At 40.8% G+C, this 17,255-nt stretch overlaps 2 protein-coding genes and 1 long non-coding RNA gene across 3 annotated transcripts; all 3 read left to right on the top strand.

Annotated features, from left to right (window-relative positions):
- The first annotated feature begins 3,139 nt into the window (after positions 1-3,139).
- On the top strand, positions 3,140-4,348 carry LOC108613275 (larval cuticle protein A2B-like). Its single transcript, XM_018006630.2, has 3 exons — positions 3,140-3,258; positions 3,363-3,494; positions 3,559-4,348. The coding sequence occupies exons 1-3, from the start codon at positions 3,244-3,246 to the stop codon at positions 3,901-3,903; spliced, it is 492 nt and encodes a 163-aa protein (XP_017862119.1). The 5' UTR covers positions 3,140-3,243; the 3' UTR covers positions 3,904-4,348.
- Positions 4,349-5,240: 892 nt separating this feature from the next.
- Positions 5,241-6,115, top strand: LOC108612256 (uncharacterized). Its single transcript, XM_018005133.2, has 2 exons — positions 5,241-5,764; positions 5,822-6,115. The coding sequence occupies exons 1-2, from the start codon at positions 5,250-5,252 to the stop codon at positions 5,970-5,972; spliced, it is 666 nt and encodes a 221-aa protein (XP_017860622.1). The 5' UTR covers positions 5,241-5,249; the 3' UTR covers positions 5,973-6,115.
- A 9,078-nt stretch (positions 6,116-15,193) lies between these two features.
- Positions 15,194-16,607, top strand: LOC149269059 (uncharacterized). Its single transcript, XR_016269720.1, has 2 exons — positions 15,194-16,285; positions 16,403-16,607. It is a non-coding gene; the product is annotated as an uncharacterized LOC149269059 (long non-coding RNA).
- The last annotated feature ends 648 nt before the right edge of the window (positions 16,608-17,255 follow it).

Here is a 17,255-nt window from a genome sequence, read left to right on the forward strand (position 1 = left end):
GTATAAAAAACTAGAGTTGCCTTTTAGACAAATTTAAATATATATATATATTTTTAGTTCACCTCAATTGCTCAATATTAATATGCCATGCCGGAAGCAATTTACAGTCACAGTCTGGGAGAACAGCAGCAGGTAGCCAGTATTACGAGAGAAATACATTTGACTAACTCTTGTGGCTTACTATGAGTCATTTTGGGAGCATATACTGTAAGAAACTGTTGACGCTCTCAAGGCCTCACTAACCGCGCCTTGTACAGCAGCTGGACTGAATCCAAATTAAGATTAGAATAATTCGCAGCCCATTAGAGTTTATTCTTTCTTATCAATGGCGCAATAAGGATCATCCTGAAAGTCCCCGCTGGCTGTCAGCTAGCTGGCCAAACAGGAGAGAGCAACTCAAACTTGGCCAATTCCCCAGGGCGTTTTACGCACTGGACAGGCCAACTTCAGCTTGTTGCTGTGCCTGGGCAAACTAAATACAGCTAGGTTGACTGCTGTTGGTGTTGACACCCACCCACACACACACATTCACACACATAGAGGCAGCATAACTTCAAGTGGTGTCAAAGTACACCCAGAGAGCCCTCAATCTGTGATTATGGCTGCAGCCGCAGCCACACGTCAGTTGTGTAAGCGATTGCCAACAATTGTTGCTGTGGTTAACGAAACGAGAACGTCAACAGTGGTGCAGTGGTGCAGTGGTGCACTGGTGCACTGGTGTCACAGATCATAAGAAGCGGCATGCCACAAAAACCCAACAATTGAGACATGGCAAATATACATTTGCCTGCCCGCTCAGATTCATTTACATTTTCACTTTCATTTTCACATCATCAACAACAACAACAACAGCAACAACCAGAACAATGAGTCAAAACAATTATGTATAAATGATTTTGATACGGATATACGTACTAACACACCCATAAGGCGTTTTGTTATTGACCCGTAAAACACCTCTGAAAACGATTAAGCTTTAATCTTGTCGGCACTGTGGTCAATCTCTGTGGCATTTCAATTCGTCCAAATCGTTTCACTTCCATTCGTAGCCGCAGCTCAAGGTCACTGCGTAGTAGACCAAATAATCAATTTAAAAATTCCCAGCAACTAATTGGAAATAAAACGAAGAACAATTGTTAAATTCAAATTGAAGAAATCAAATGAAATAAAATAACATTTTAATGCCCCAATAATTTACCCATTATAATTTATACATAATTATTTGAATTCATACATATTCAGACTACCTGAGTGATCTGATACAATTGCTCAAAAGGCCATAAACCATTTCTATGCTCGCCGAGAGAACGAGTCACAGGCAACGATCTGTGTTTGCTTTGTGTGCACTCGGCATCAACTTGGAGCTCTGCTGGAGCTTCTGTGGAGATGATGAGCCCGCCAGGTAGGCGAAGAGCCTAGGTTGCCATGCAATCGCAATCGTAACTAAGTCAACAATTGTTAGCGTGAAGCACCCGCAGCTAGAAAAGTGTATATGGCCAAGCTTGAAGTGTTTACAAGCAACACCCAATCGCAGACAGCAGACAGCAGACAGCAGACAGCAGACATCAGACAGCATCTGTCTTAGACAAAATCACGAGGGAGTCGATTCGCTCTCAGGTAGGTCTTTTCCACGAATCCGGTTGCAGCTGTGGGGCGCGTTTATTCTCAGCCTCTAACTTGATGCATTTCGCATAGACCGGATCTAATGCGAAGCGAGACGCAAGCGATTACTGCACGGCCTGCATAATTAAATGAAAAGGAAACGAACAATATGGCAAAACTCGAATACCAATTGGAGCAACGGCAGCAAGAATAAACACGTTGTTTGCGCAAAATTTGTAATTGTCATTGTTGGGTCTCTCGCTGCTGTCAGGCCGTCCAGTCTAGCCGTCACACTGTCCAGCTACAACAGCTGCTGCAGCGGCTGTAAAGCTATCTACATATATATTAAGTGTTGCATATGGATATTTTTATGATATACACAATATTTTCTTATAGTTATTCCAAAATCCGGATTGGTTTTTATTCATATTTTGAGTATGGAGTATTGCCATTCCTGGCTACATGTGTATATAAAAGGTTTTTTAAAAATAGTTTTATGTATTTACAGTGTGGGTTAAAAGTATTCACCCGATATTTTTTTGCTACAACTTAATATTAAGGCAGCAAATGGCGCCAAATTTTTAATTCGAATATTACAAAGTGCAAATAAGCTCGTGGATTTAAAAATATCATATGTATTATTATATATTTTATATAATTTTTTTAATTTACTTTGATTGATCAAAATGTAAATAAGTGTAAGTTATGTAAAAAATATTCATTGTAAATAATAATCATACAAATTTTAAATTTTATATTTAAATAAAAAATATATAAAACAATGAACATTTAGTCGTATTTCTTGTGCATTAACTGACAAATATTCATTAATGTGCAATGCAGAGCAAAGCTAAGATACAAACCACAATAACAGCAGCAGCAACAGCAACAACAAGAGCAACAACAACAACAACAGTGGCAGCAGCAGTATCAACAGCATCAGCATAAGTTACAGCAGCAGCAACAACAACAACAATAGCACTAATAACAGCAACAGCGACAACAACAGCAATAGCAACAACAACAGCAATAGCAACAGCAGTAGCAACAGTAACAGCAACAGCAACAACAACAACTACTACTACAACTACAACAAGAATAGTGACAACAACAGCATCAGCCGCAACAGTAACAACAACAGCAACAGCAATAGCAACAGTAACAGCAACAACACATTGGCAACAGCAACAGCCACAGCAACAACAACAACAACAATGCATACACTAGTTACTTAACTCAAAGCGCTGACAGAACTTCACTCTCGTTTTCAAAAAGAGCATAAAATAATTGCTAGACAGACAAACGTCGGCGTTGACGTTGCTATCGTCATCACAGTTGTTGTTGTTGTTGCTGTTGCTGTTGCTGCTATATCAACTTCTTAAGCTTCACTTGCAAATAGCAATAGTTGCTGCCAACGCCGCCGTCGTCGCTGCTGCTGCCGCTGTTGACCGTTCGCTCACTCGCTCGCTCGCTCGTTAACTCGTTCGGCTTGACGTTGCTCGTGTGTCGTTTGGCTTGATCGCTCGGGCGTTGTCTGGTGTATTATAAAAGCGGCTTTCGTCTTGGTTCTAGTCATCAGTTGAATCCAGCTCAACGTCTCGCATACACGCAACAAACCACTCGGACTTTCGTATCCTTAAAATGGCTTTCATCAAAGTGAGTGCGAGGGAGAGCGCTTGCACAGTGCCAGCCCGCAGTATTGTGCCCAGTGTCTATATGTCTATGCTATAATAATTGTGCTCTATTTGTATGTATGACAGTCTTTGATCTGCTTGGCTGTCGTCAGCGCCGCCTCCGCCGGTGTCCTGCATGGCGGTCATGGTCTCTATGCCGCCGGTCCTGCTCTGGCCTACGCCTCGCACGGACACCCTGATGAGGGCATCGACTATCATGTAAGTGCTTCGCAGTAGCTGTGCGAGAGGACTCTTGCTCATGCTCTGGCTCCTCTCTTGGCAGGCCTATCCCAAGTATCACTACAACTATGGCGTCGCCGATACGCACACTGGCGATGTGAAGTCGCAGCATGAGGTGCGCGACGGCGATGTTGTGAAGGGCTCGTACTCTCTGGTGGAGCCTGATGGTTCCGTGCGCACCGTGGAGTACACCGCTGACGATCACAACGGCTTCAACGCCGTCGTTCACAAGACCGCACCCACTGTCCATGCTGCCCCATTGGTTGCCCACGCTCCTGCCATCACTCACCATGTGTCCGCTGCCCCAGCTGTGGCTTATGGTGGCTCTCTGGCCGCTGCTGTGCCCGCTTATGGCTATAATGCGCATGCGCATCTCGGCCACTACTAAGGAAACCACATAGAGAATGCAATCGACCACCCCCACCTCCCCCACGCCACACCACGCGCCCCATTTGTCACGCTTTTTCTTTCATATTTATTAAACACACGTGGACACCGGCCTACAGCATCGCCTGCTCAATACTCAAGTTACTTTGTAAATGACTATGAAACGCGCATACGGAACCATCAAATTGCATCCCTCTTGCTCGCACATGCGCCGTCTCTGTCTCACGCATACACCCATAGACACTCACGCACGAAAGATGATCATGAACTGGAAGATGATGATGAACAGTTGAGCTCCGCTAGGAATATCCATACACAAATATAAATTGGGAATTTATATTTTGTAACATGTCTCATAATTTCTGCCTTAATACTTAAGTTTTCATTGAAACTGCGATAAAATGCTATAAATATAAAATGTACTGAATTACAAAAATCCAAAACAACCAGTTTTACTATATCAAAATTTATATTTATATCATTTGCGAGAGGCTTTCGAAAGGTGAATGTAGGAGGAAACCTATAGAGATTTTCGTATTACCAAACACTTTGAGAGCTAGAATAAAAATTCGATTATACATGAATTCATAGAAATAATATACTTAATCATGTTTCATAAAAGTTCGAAAGCTGTCAAGTTTCTTTTGCCTTTTATCTAATACATATATATTTTTTTTTTTTTTTTGTATTTATCTAATACATATGATTTGGAATGTTGCCAGCTACAGTCTCAGGAAAAGGTTTAAGTATAAATGTTTAAGTCCATTTTTGCAACTTTTAGTCTACTTGTAGGCTACAGTGTGGATTTCATAATCTTTAAATATTTATCTTCCACATTTTACAATGCTTAATTATGTATACGTAATAATAACTCAATGCAGAAGGCAAGCAAATTGCGAGTAAAATTTGCATTGCATACTCTCAGGCGGCGGATGTTATTGCCAGCTCTTGCTGCAATGAAACGATGATTGCTTTCCATTGCAATTAAAGGCACATATTTAATAAAATTCTGTATGCAGCCAACAAGTTAAATGAATTTTAAATCATGGACAAATAATTGCAGTCTGTTAATTAAAAATTAAATTTACTCAATAATAATTCACTCATGAGCCAAAAATCTTGAGAGTAAAATATTCATTGCATGCTTTTAGGCGGCAACTTTTATTAACAGCGCTTGTAATTGTACAACTTAAACTAATCTTTTGCAACTAAGCAATAAGAACTACAGATTTACATAAAAACAAAAAGACTTCTCTAATGCCTTTATGATTGGGAGATAAGATAAATTGAGTTCTTAAATGCTCTGACGTTGCCTTGCAACGCTGCAGTTGTGTTCGAGCTTCGAAGATGTTGCGCGTGTTGCTGCTGCTGCTGCTGGCTTTGGGTGTCCTGGATTGTCGGGCCGATTGCAATGTGTGCTCCACATTATCCAATGCGGCCTGTGTGTCGCAGACACAGTTCATGTTCTGTGTAAATAACATACTAGTTCAGCCAGTGAATAGCTGTCCGTCGGGTACTTTCTGCACGGCTCAGGCTGCCATTTGCCAGAGTAACAGCTCGTTAGTGTCGTGCACTGAATGTGGCATATGCAGTGATAACCTCGTCTTTGCCTGCCTGGGTGTTCACACCTATGCCCTGTGCCTCGGCACGCAGCAGCCATCACAAATCACAGGCAGCTGCGCCCCCTACTTGGTGTGCAACAGGAACAATCCCAACATTTGCGGCTCTGCTTTGACTGAGGGCCAGGCCTCCTGCCCCCTGATGGATAATGAATTGTACATCGATGCGAATACTTATTGCCGATCTGTCCAAAGGGCTGGCCGCTATCCCTATGGCAACAGGCTCGAAACCACCTGCAAACAGTGCGTATGATGCACTAACTGTAATATGAACCAACTATCGACCATTTTCCATTTTAGATACGTCAATTGTTATGTGTACAACACCATTTGGTATGGCGCCCTGTACGAATGCCCGGGCTCAACCTATTTCCAGCCCAGCTCACAAATGTGCAACACCACAGTGCCATCTGCCTGTCGCACGACTGCGAGCAGCTTGCAATGGCCCTAGGCGACGACAACTAATTGAAAACGTTCCAATTGGCAGAATATTCCAATTGGAAAATAAGTAATAAACTTTGTGGCTCATTAAAATATTAAATATTGTGTGATTTTTGAATACATTTAGTCTTATAAATACAGCGCCTGCACTCACTTAATGGCCTATTCTTGGATAGCTAATGAGTTCTTTAGCCCACTTTATTAATAGGTATTATTCATAATTCTTAGCCTTGGCTAAAGTGTTTCCATAATGCCTAAGAGATCTTTACACTGCCTCGATATGCCTGACATTATAAATCACTGCGAAAAAAAAAGCGTTTGGTGGGCAAAAAGCAAACGCCTACAGCCAGATTAACACATTGTCCGACTAGGTGTACATATACATATATCGCTCTCTCTCTCACTCTCCATACATATACATTATGTATCCTATAAATACGCACATTAGGCGTTGTTGTCCACAGGCCGAGGCCTAAAATTAAATTCAACGCGAATATTTTTTGTTTTCAACTTTTTCGTGTGTGTGTGTGTGTGTGTGTGTGTGTGCGACGACCGCAAACAACTGCCACATGGGGCATGCCCCGCCCAGTCAATTGAAATGCGCATTGAGCACGTGTAGCTGAAGCCGAGCTATGCTGATGCGTGTTGGGCTGCGGGCTATTGGGTTTCGCATTCGAGGCGTGTGAAATCGAAACCATCGAAATTGAAAACACTCAATGAAAAGTTCTGCGGCTCAGCCTTGGTTTCAATTGCATTTCCCTAGCCCAGGCCCAGGCCCAGGCCAGAGCCAGCTAGACCCCGACCAAACTTCTGTGGCCCCTGTGGCCACGTAACTGACCCACATCAACTGCAACACAGAGAGAGCGAGAGAGCAAGCCAACTGGCACTCTCTCTTTCTCTCTCTCTCTCTCTCTCTGTCTCTCTGTCTCTCCCTTGCTCTCTCGTTGCTGCCAAACAATTTTTATGGCATGTGGCAAAAAAGTTTTGCCTGAGCCACAAAAAAAAAGAAAACAAGAAAAAAGATTGAGAGCACATTTCATAATTGTGCACGAGCAGCTGGTTGTTGGGGCAGGGCCAAAAGTTTCCAGGGCCAGGCCAGGGCAGGCCAGCAGAGCTGAATTTTCAAGGTGCAGCGCGGCAAACGCGGCGTATGCGTCATAAATGCCATAACTGGCAGACGCTTGTCGCCCAGCAGGAGCCCAGCCGAAAATTCTAAAGGAATACAATTAAGTGAAAATACTAAATTTTTGCGGGAAATTCCATTCGCGTGCCTCGCACTATTCACCAACATTGAAAACTGCGAGTGAATGGGCGAAAGTTTCAAGTGACTTCGAGCGAGTTAAGTCTTGGAAACTCCAACTAAAGCAAGCAAACAGCTTTAAGAGTGCATACATGACTATAAATGTATATATATAAGAGAGGATGACGTGATGATGTGTGTATATAATCTATAGGCAAAATTGTGACTACAGAAATTTCTCAAGCTCACTCTTTCTCTTTCTTCGTTTCTTACCGTCCTAGTTCTTTCCTCTGTGTGTCATTCTTTCTCTCTCTCTCTCTCTTTCTCTTCTTATCTTCCCAGAAAGAGATATTGTTTCTGTATTTCTCTCTCTCTCCCGCGTTCTCTCCCTCTATCTATTTCAATTCGTTACCTTCTCTCGCTCAATCTCTCTATTTCTTTTTATTTTCATGGTCTTCCTCTCATTTTCTGACTCTGTGCCTCTCACTCTTTCTCTCTTACTTTCTCTCTTTCTCTGTGTCTCTCTTTGTCATTCTCTCTCTCTCCCTCTCTCTGTCTCATCGGATCTTCCTTCCCTTTCTTTTCCACTCTGTATTTTTTCTTGATCTTTCTCGTTATTTGTATTTTTGCTGTGCATCTCTATTTATCTGTGACTCATTCTTCATATTTCTCTCTTTCACTCTTTGTATACCTCTTCGCTCCGTCTCTTTCCCTCTTCCGCACCCGCACATTCTCTATCTTTTTCTCCACTAATCCCTTCACTTTCTCCCTCTCTCTTTTCCTCTCTGAAAAATATATATATTTTTATTTAAGTCAAACATTGCCATCCAAATGCAATTCAAAGTGCAGCACTTGCAGCATCGCCACGCCCACTTGAGCGATTCGTGCATGGCTTAATATCAGTTAAAGTGCCCGAGTTAGTTTTGGCCAACTTTGTGGACTTGTGGCAGCTAGATAACTGGGCCGTCAGACCACCCACCCACTCGACTGCACTCAGCACTCAGCTGATGAATTCATTAATTATATTATTTATTTATTTTTTTTTTTTTCTAATAGACTCCGTCAGTCACTCAGATGCGGCTGTCCTTCGTCGTTAGAGCCGTTCTGTCTGCACTAATTAAATTACAAGCATAGAGTCCTGCTGCTGCTGCTCCTCCCACTCCAGCTGGCTGCCAAATTCGATTAATTCCTGGCATAATCTTAAAGTTATATAAAATAAATATATATGAGAGACAGCTATTTCTGTGAAGCTCTGAGCTGTTCGGGCTCCTCAAGTTCTTGCTACGTGCAGAGCTTTCATTGTTATTTTTATTTCTGTTATCATTAGCTTATGGAACATGCATATGTGTGAGTGTGTGCGTGTGTGTGTGTTGAGACTATTAAATGCAGGCAACGCTCTGGCTCAGTGTGTAAGCCACGACAAGAACAACTACAAGAACCTTAGATCCAAGGCAGCCTCTGGGCTATCAACTGTCATATTCTCAGCTCGTCCTGGCTTAAAGCAACCGCCCCTACCCTCTCTCCACACTCCGCTTTCTTATACACTATTTGTTTGCAGAATGAGGGCAGCAGCAGACAGAGAAAGAGCGAAAGACAGAGAGAGAGAGAGAGAGCAAGAACAAGAGAGGGCGTCTTTAAATAGTTGCAGACAACCCGCTGTTTTGCATATGAACATATCTGGGCTGGCTGGCGGTGCGGGTGGTGCAACAATATGCTCTCTTCGACCATTTCCCCTTCGCTAGGCACTGCGTTTAATTAAAGTTCTATTTTCATTTGTTGTTTTGGCTTTGGGCAACAAAAACAACAACAACAACAAATGCGATAGAGTGGCGCCTGCCTGGGCGACCCATCACAGCCACCCGGAGCCACCGCCCCCCACTGCCCGCCCACTGCTTTGACCACCTGCCGGGCAGCGCTGCCCCGCTGCAACTGTCGTTGGCGGCCGCAATTAATTTACTTCGCTTCGTTTTATTCATTGCGCCAACTTTATAAACAATACCCAAATGCCCAAATGGCCAAAGCCTACTGCCTGCTGCTGCCCCTGCTGCCCCTGCTACTCCTGCTGCCCCTGCTACTCCTGCTGCTGCTATTTTGTTTATGCATCAATTGGGTTAATCACTTGAACACACTGCATTAGATGGGAGTTTGGCTCTGTTTACTTCTGCTGCCTCCCTCCATTAGCCATAATTATAGAGATAGATAGTATAGATATATAACGGACATGGAAAAGTTGTATTTTAGTGCGCCTTGGGCAGTTCGATGGAATTTGTGCTGCTTATCAATTGAAATAGGGGAAAATATGCCGGAAGGAAAATATTCGCATCGAATGATTTGAAATTTTACAATTCACAGCTTTTGCATAGTTCATTGCTGCTAGTACAAGTGAAATATAATTAGTTGTGTAAATTGTCTAAGACTTAGTATAAGGATTAGTAGTAATGCAAGCACTAATCAAAGTTAGACTATTTACACGTATAAGTACTAACATGGCTATGATTACGTATGAGTGCGAATGCGTCAATCCGTACAATACTCGAGTATTTCCGCTCGCTATCTCATTATTCAAATGCAATTTGCAGCTGCTGCCCCTTGGCTCCATTTAGCACGTGATATGTGTAAACAGTCTGAACTTTTAATTATAAAGGTGTCAAAATTAGAGCACGGTTTAATAGCCGCCCCAAGCGAAATGAGGCGTGGCGGGGCGTGGCGAGGCGAGGCCCAATCCAGCAATAACAATGCCAACCATTAGGGGGCTGCAGCCTGGGCGGCAGGTCAAGTATACGAGCATGTCAAAAACTTTTGACATAGCTATGTGTGTATGTGTGCATGTGTGTGTGTGTGTGATGGGGTCAACGGAGCCACTGGCGCTGCCGCCCATCGGGAAGCCAAAACACTCACTATTATTATTCTATAGTGCGGCATTGTTGTGGCATGTGAACTCACCGAGCTCTACGCCCACAAGAATGCAGGGGCAGAGAATGCCAGGCATGTGTCGGCCGACCTGTGCTAGCTGCAGCAGGTGCAAGAAAGGAAGCAAGGAAAGCTGCGAGGGGAAGGTAGGATGAAGTCAACAGGAAATGCGCATAATGAAGCGCTGTGGAAACTGTGCCAGCATGCAGCGCCGCATGGCAAAGGATAGGGACTGACTGACTGACAGAATATCAGACTGACTGACTGACAGACTTCTTGACTTATTGATGTGCAGACGGATAAACTGATATGCAGAGGCTGTCGCTCACATTGCGGCATGCTGCATCCTGCCAACAGCTCGACACAAACTCTAATGATTGCGGCTATTGTTAACAAATTAAAGAGCTTGCCACAAATTGCGGCAGCAAAATGATTATGAATGAATGCCATACAAATAAAATCAATTGTAAATAATCCAAGCCATAACTAACGATTGTTCAGATAAACAAATTGTCGCACTCTCTCTCGCTCTCCATCTCTCTCACTCTCAGTCTATTGGTTCCTATGTGGGTTAATGCGCTTTAAAAACTTCGTCAATTTCCGAATTGAATTTAATTGCTCATAATAATAACAATGATTGTTGCGCGGCGTGCGATAAGCAGCTGGCAATCGGGTTAACGCATAATACAAATGCTTAACTTTAAAATTTAAATGAGCCAACGATTCAATAAACGTGGCTTTAAAATTCAATTTGCATTTTGCATATTGCGTGCAGCGTTAAAGCAGTCGAAAATGTGTGCTGAATGGAGTTGTGGCTGTTGAAAGGGAAATGGGAATGGAAATATACAATATGTATGTGTATGTGAATATTCGTGAAGGGAAAGCTTGAATAATTCATTGATAGATGGGTAATTACTGATATTGATACTGCAGCAGGAGTTTTGGCTTAGTTAAGCTTGGTTTCTACTTACCAATCAGCAAATAATAAGAGCAGAGCCTCAATTTAATTTGCTTATGCATGAGAAGCAGCCTCGGGTGCTCATTAAAGTCATATTATTTGTGTAAAGTTGAAGTTTATTTACATTGGATGTAATTGTAATACAAATAAAAGGGTGAGTCTAACTGACAATGCATTATATAGAGTCCTCAAATGCATTTCATTATCCCATCAATCATTAATGCATAAGGCTGGGAGTTAGATAATCGTATACAAATATATATTAACATATTTACTCGTACATGAGTTGGTTACTAAATAAATAGACTCTAATCTCTGTCTGTGGCATAGTAAAAATTTTTATAGTTTTATTGTGAACAGCTTCAAGCGCTAATGCATTAGATTGTGGACTTATGACGTACAAATATTTTATATGCTCTATGATAAGTGAACAAATAAGCATTATAATGCTTTCTAAATATTACATATATAACTTTCTGGCCATATTAAAAAATCTGTTTAAATAAGACTAATTTTATTACATCAATCAATAATTAATTAGACTGTAGACTGCATAAGTACACACTCACCAGTATCTAAAAAACATTTAAATTATCTAAAATATATATTGTATATTCTTGCATACAAAACATAATAAGACATCTCCAACAATTGTATTCAGTAAAGCATCAATCATTAATTCATTATTCTATGAGATGCAGCAGATGAGATGGAGAGATGAGAATACCAAAGACAAGATGACATACTAGCAATAATAAATTGTATAATAGTATAATAATATAATAGTAAAGCATGTGTGCTAGAAAATTCTTCGATTATAAACCATCAAGCAGCATCAATCACTAATGCATTACTCTGTCAGCCATGCACATACGCATTACAAGTATTTTTACTATTAAGCTTTGCTTTAACTACGCTTGCCTTTATTTTACAGAATTTTAATAATCAATAACTTGTCAAGTCATACTAATTTATTACTGCATAAAGTGCTAATGCATTACTCAGCCGACTGACTTGACTTTGTACCATCAATTGTAACTATCTTAGCTCACTAAGCAACTCATTTGATAACTTAATAAATGAACTCCCTGTCAAGCTGGAAAATAAATCTATATGAATGAACGACAATGCTCTGCCTGGACAGTCAGCTCCGCCATTCCTCTATGGAGTGTTGTCTAAACAATAATTGATAGTTGCATCTAAGCCCTGATCAATGTGGCAACTGATGCGCTTTAAGTGGCCATAAAGTGTCAAAGTCAAAGCTCAATCAGCGATGCGCATAAATAAGAGAACGTTTATGGAATGCGGAAAAACAGCTGACAGCGCATCTCTCTTTCACTCTCTCTCTCTCTCTCTCTCTCTCTCTCTGTGTGTCTCACTCACTCACTGTTTCAATGAACCCTCAAGCAAACCGACTAGTGACTAGTGTTAGTCGTAGACGATCTAGAGTTGTTTCAATTGATTGACGTGTGTAAATTTGTTAGCCAAACATTTTGACAAGTGCTTATCGAAATTGTCTTATCAATTAGGTTGCCCGAAAAAATGAGTATATATATCACTATATGTATGTATGTATATGTGTGTGGGCTGATCCTGCTTATATAAATTCTATTAGCGTGCGAGTTTGTCTGTTTGATAAATCATGCCATGCTGTGCCAAACCATGTGGGCAGCGTCCAGTGCTCGACGCAATAATTTTGCAATTTTATTGCACAACTGTCAAGTGGTTGGGCTGCCACGCTGCCCCGCCAGCCGCCTCCCGCCTCCCGTCTTTCGCCTCGTGCCTTCTTGCTCCACAGGCTGGGCAAATAAAGCCATTAAGTGCAGCGCCGACTGAGCTGTGAGAGTGAGCTACTTTCGCTGCTCACAGGCCGCGGCATGCGGCATGCGGCATGCGGCATGCGGCATGTGGCAAACTGTCTATGGCACTTACTTTCATTAAGCAAACAACTGCAACTGCAACTGCAACTGCAACTGCAACTGTTTGCCCAGTAGGTCACTCAGTCAGTCTTTGTCAGGCCATTTCACTTGATATATACAAATATATATGTATATATATGTATATATATATTTCTATATGTATAGCTGTCACGATGCAAATGCGCTCGAATTGCCGCTAATTGCAATTTGCACGGCAATTTACAATGCAATAAAAACATTTGCAATATACGACTGTAAACACTCTTCTTTTTTTTAAATAAGTAAAAATTTCCAGTGGGGCATAACGGTTTCCTCACTACTCGCTTTATATATTGGTCTGAATCTGTACAATGTCTGTCTCGGTGATCAAAACAAGCTGAATTTAGCTATAAAACTATAGAGGCTATAATTGACTTTGACATTGGTTTGACCTTCAAACTATGCATATTCATCTTTGATCGATGTGTAGAGAGGATCACCCACTCTTTCTCTCAGAAGCTACACATAGGCATATATTCCACATTTCATAAGTCTAGCCCTAATCCCATATACTCTCCCTTGCAACACCTGAACGAACGAGTATGAAGAATTGTTCTCAAATACCTTTGGGCTATAATGTTGAATCGAATGTGATTACAATCGCAATTCATTAAACGACAGTTCGACGCCGACGGCTGTTGGCGCCACATTTTATAAACAAATAAGCAAAATATATTATATACTAGTTTTACGCGGTATATATGGGGTATATTAGCTAGAAACTAATGATCAAAAAAAGAAATATTGAAAACATATCTATCTTCTACTACATCATTTATAACAATTATTTAAATCTTAGCTTAAAGTATGCAGATTTATCGATAACATACAATATACTACATCAGCTATTACTATTTTTACAGTGTATCTGTAGAGCAATGGCTAACGTTTAGTTTACCCAGACATATCGTTTACTCAATTGAATTGCACGCTTGCATTTTGATTAATGTTTTACTTTTGCATAACGTGACGCAATTAAACACAATTTGCAACAAGACTCATCTGTAAGCTCGTAAATTAATCAAGTCATAGATCACATAGGCTACACTGTACTGCAGGCTATTGTTGTGAAAGTCTATGAGATTACATTTCAATATTTTGAGCAACAGTGCAGTAGTTTAAACTACACTAGACTACGTGGTACTATAAAAAACATCAGGTTTAAATCGAATACTCTGAATTACACTATACTACAAAGTTTGAAGTTGGAGTTTGAATTTATCACACTAAGCCACACAACACTATACAACACTACACCACAGAATATATCACTACACCAGAATATACTGCACTACATGACTTTAAACAACATTTTAATATGATATCCAACACTATTCTGCTAGACAGCACTGCATGACTGTACACAACACTATTCTGCACTAAACTTAATTCACTACACAACACTATACTATGCTAAACTTAACACACTACACTACAACTACAATACGATACTGCACTACACTACACTACACCAGACTACGCTACACAACACTACTTATACCATACTACATTATACTCCTGTAAACTAAGTATACATTCATTACACTGCCCTTCATAGCAAAGCAACATACAACACTCTAATAAAACTACACCAAACTTCTCTAGCTCACACTAACCTACACTAAATGGCACAACGATTCGCAGCACAATGCATAAAATAACACTGTACTACATGGCATTGCTCCACATTGCACTGCTTCACACAGGACTACACCACTGTATCTTCCACGACGCAGTACGACACTTGACTGCAAAAAACAACACTAAGCCACTTGGCAGAGCTAAAGCTAAAGCCAAAAAAGAATAACAAAATAACCATTAAAAAAAAAAAAAAAAAAAAAAAAAAAACATTTATCACTCAAAAAGTGCAGCTCAACTAGGAAGTTGACGTCAGTTGTTCAGCTTTTGGGGCATCCTTGTTTGCCACATGACGCAATTGGATTTGCGGCGCCTGTCGCAGCTTCAAGGTTTGTTGTCTGCCAATTCGGTGACCATTTGTCGGCACTTGTGCACGACCTTGGCAGCAGCAGCAGCAGCAGCAGCAGCAATCGTGTCAGCTATCGATTGGCGAACGTATACGTAATAAATGCGCATTGCACGTGCAAAGGTGCGACATTTAATATGAAAGAGACGATTTAAATGTAAGTAAGATATACCGATGGGGCAGCAGCTGCTGTGTGTGGCGGTGCTTAATCAATATGCAATTGCAATCAGTGGCCGCACTCAGTGTGGCATGCCACCTCCGCAGCCTCCGCCAACGCCTCCTCCTGCTCCTGCTCCTGCTCCGACTCCTTTGGGCAATTTCGTGGTCATTTAGCTGGAGCTGCGGTTGCCAATGATTATGTTGTTTTGGCCTTTGATGCAAGGATGCCGCCATTGTTTCGGTTAATTAAAATTTGTGGTGCACACATACACACTCTCTCTCTTGCACACTCTCTCTCTCCCTCAATCTGTCTGCTGCTTGCGTGGATTATGCCGTCTTCGCAGCTTTGTGTAATATTAAATATGCAGAGCTTCGAGCGGTTCACTTGAAGCTCAATCGAAAGCCAAAGACAAACGGCCAAGAAGTTATCTGCATTCCAGTGCCAAAAACCAGTTTAGCTCCATCTCTCTCACTCACTCTCTCTCTCTCTCTCTCTCTCTTCCTCTCTGGTGTGCTCTGCTCTGTTCTGGCAGGCAAATGCAGGCGCTCTGATGATTCATGCCCAGCTCCCCCAGACGAAGTAGCGTCCGTTGCGTTGTTCTGTTGCTTTCTTTGTTTCGCGTTTGCTTTTTGTGGCTTTTGCTTTAATTTGTGCTTCTTTCATTCAACAGCATGTCGCGCATTTTTTGCCGCTGTTTCCCACGCCATAAATGTGCATTACACACACAGATACAGAGTTCCTTTTGCTTCTTTTTTTTTTTTTTTTTTGGTTGCTTCACATTTGATTATTATGCGCATTCCTTGTTCGACTGCTGCCACGCGGCGTATGCGTAATCAGGCAACTGCAGTCATCAGCTATAGTTGGCCTAACAAGTTTTCACACACACACGCACACACACACATGTGCACACTCGCTCGTTTTATGACAAACTTAAAGTTTATTCTGCGCGCAGTCAGTTTCTTGCGGCTTCTTCGACTGCAGCTGGCAGCTAAAACTCAAAATGTTGTTAAGCTCCAACTGCTGCTCAGCTCCTCCTGCATTTCCCCAACTCCCAGAATGGTCCTACATAATCCTCTGCTGCTGCTGCGGCCGTTGCTGCTGCTGCCATTGGTGGTAACTACTATTAAACTTGTTTCCGTTGTTTTTCTATACGTTTCTTTTTTTTTTTCTGTTTTTTTTTTTTCATGTGCGCAGTAATTTTCATAGAATTTATGACCGTCTTTTTCGCAGGGATCACAAAGTTTTCGCTACAAACTTCTAGCATCAAGTTTATGGCGACTTTTGACAGCTTCGACAGACGAAACTGCTGCCAGTTCCTTCTTTCCCCCCACCCCTCCCACACTCTTCGATTTGGCGATTGGCGGCTAGTTTTAATATTTATGCATTTAAAGCGAGTTCAGAGTGGTAAATAAATAAACAACATTTTGCTGAAACATTCAAAGATTTTTAAATATTTTGGAAACACCACAAAGAAATGTAAATAACCGAATGTATATGAAGGTTTTTATTTATGTTGGTTCTGGAACATGTTAAGACTTATGCATAGATGGGTTTCTTGCGATAAAGCATTTATAATAAATTGTGCGGGGCAATGTTGATCGAGCAAGTCGCATATGAAATACGCTTATAAAAGACCATCAAAAATATAAAAAGAATATATATTAAAATAAATCCTAAATAAATTAAACATTTTATAATAGAAAAACAATAATAATGTTAAGTCATAAGTTTATGATTTATTTGCTTATTATTATAATAATTTTTTTTTGTTTAGTTAACCCTTTTTAGATTAAGAAAAAATATAATATAATTTATAAATATAATATATATATGTATATATATATAATATTTACTTACAAATATTCTGTCTAGTTATTTTAAACAAAAATATATTTTTATAAAAATTTTTAAGCTACAATATAAATATATATTCATATGTGCAGCATAACAAAATTTTCAGCTGAAAGTTGTTAATTTCATAAAATTTCTATTTATTTAACCCACAAGCTTAAGCAATCATTGTACCCAATTCTCTAAGCAGTAGTGTATAAATAAATCGCGCACAATGCGAAATTTCAGCATA

This window comes from Drosophila arizonae, chromosome 4 (assembly GCF_054131065.1).
Source record: "Drosophila arizonae isolate 15081-1271.41 chromosome 4, UAZ_ARI_1.0, whole genome shotgun sequence".
Lineage (NCBI taxonomy): Eukaryota > Metazoa > Arthropoda > Insecta > Diptera > Drosophilidae > Drosophila > Drosophila arizonae.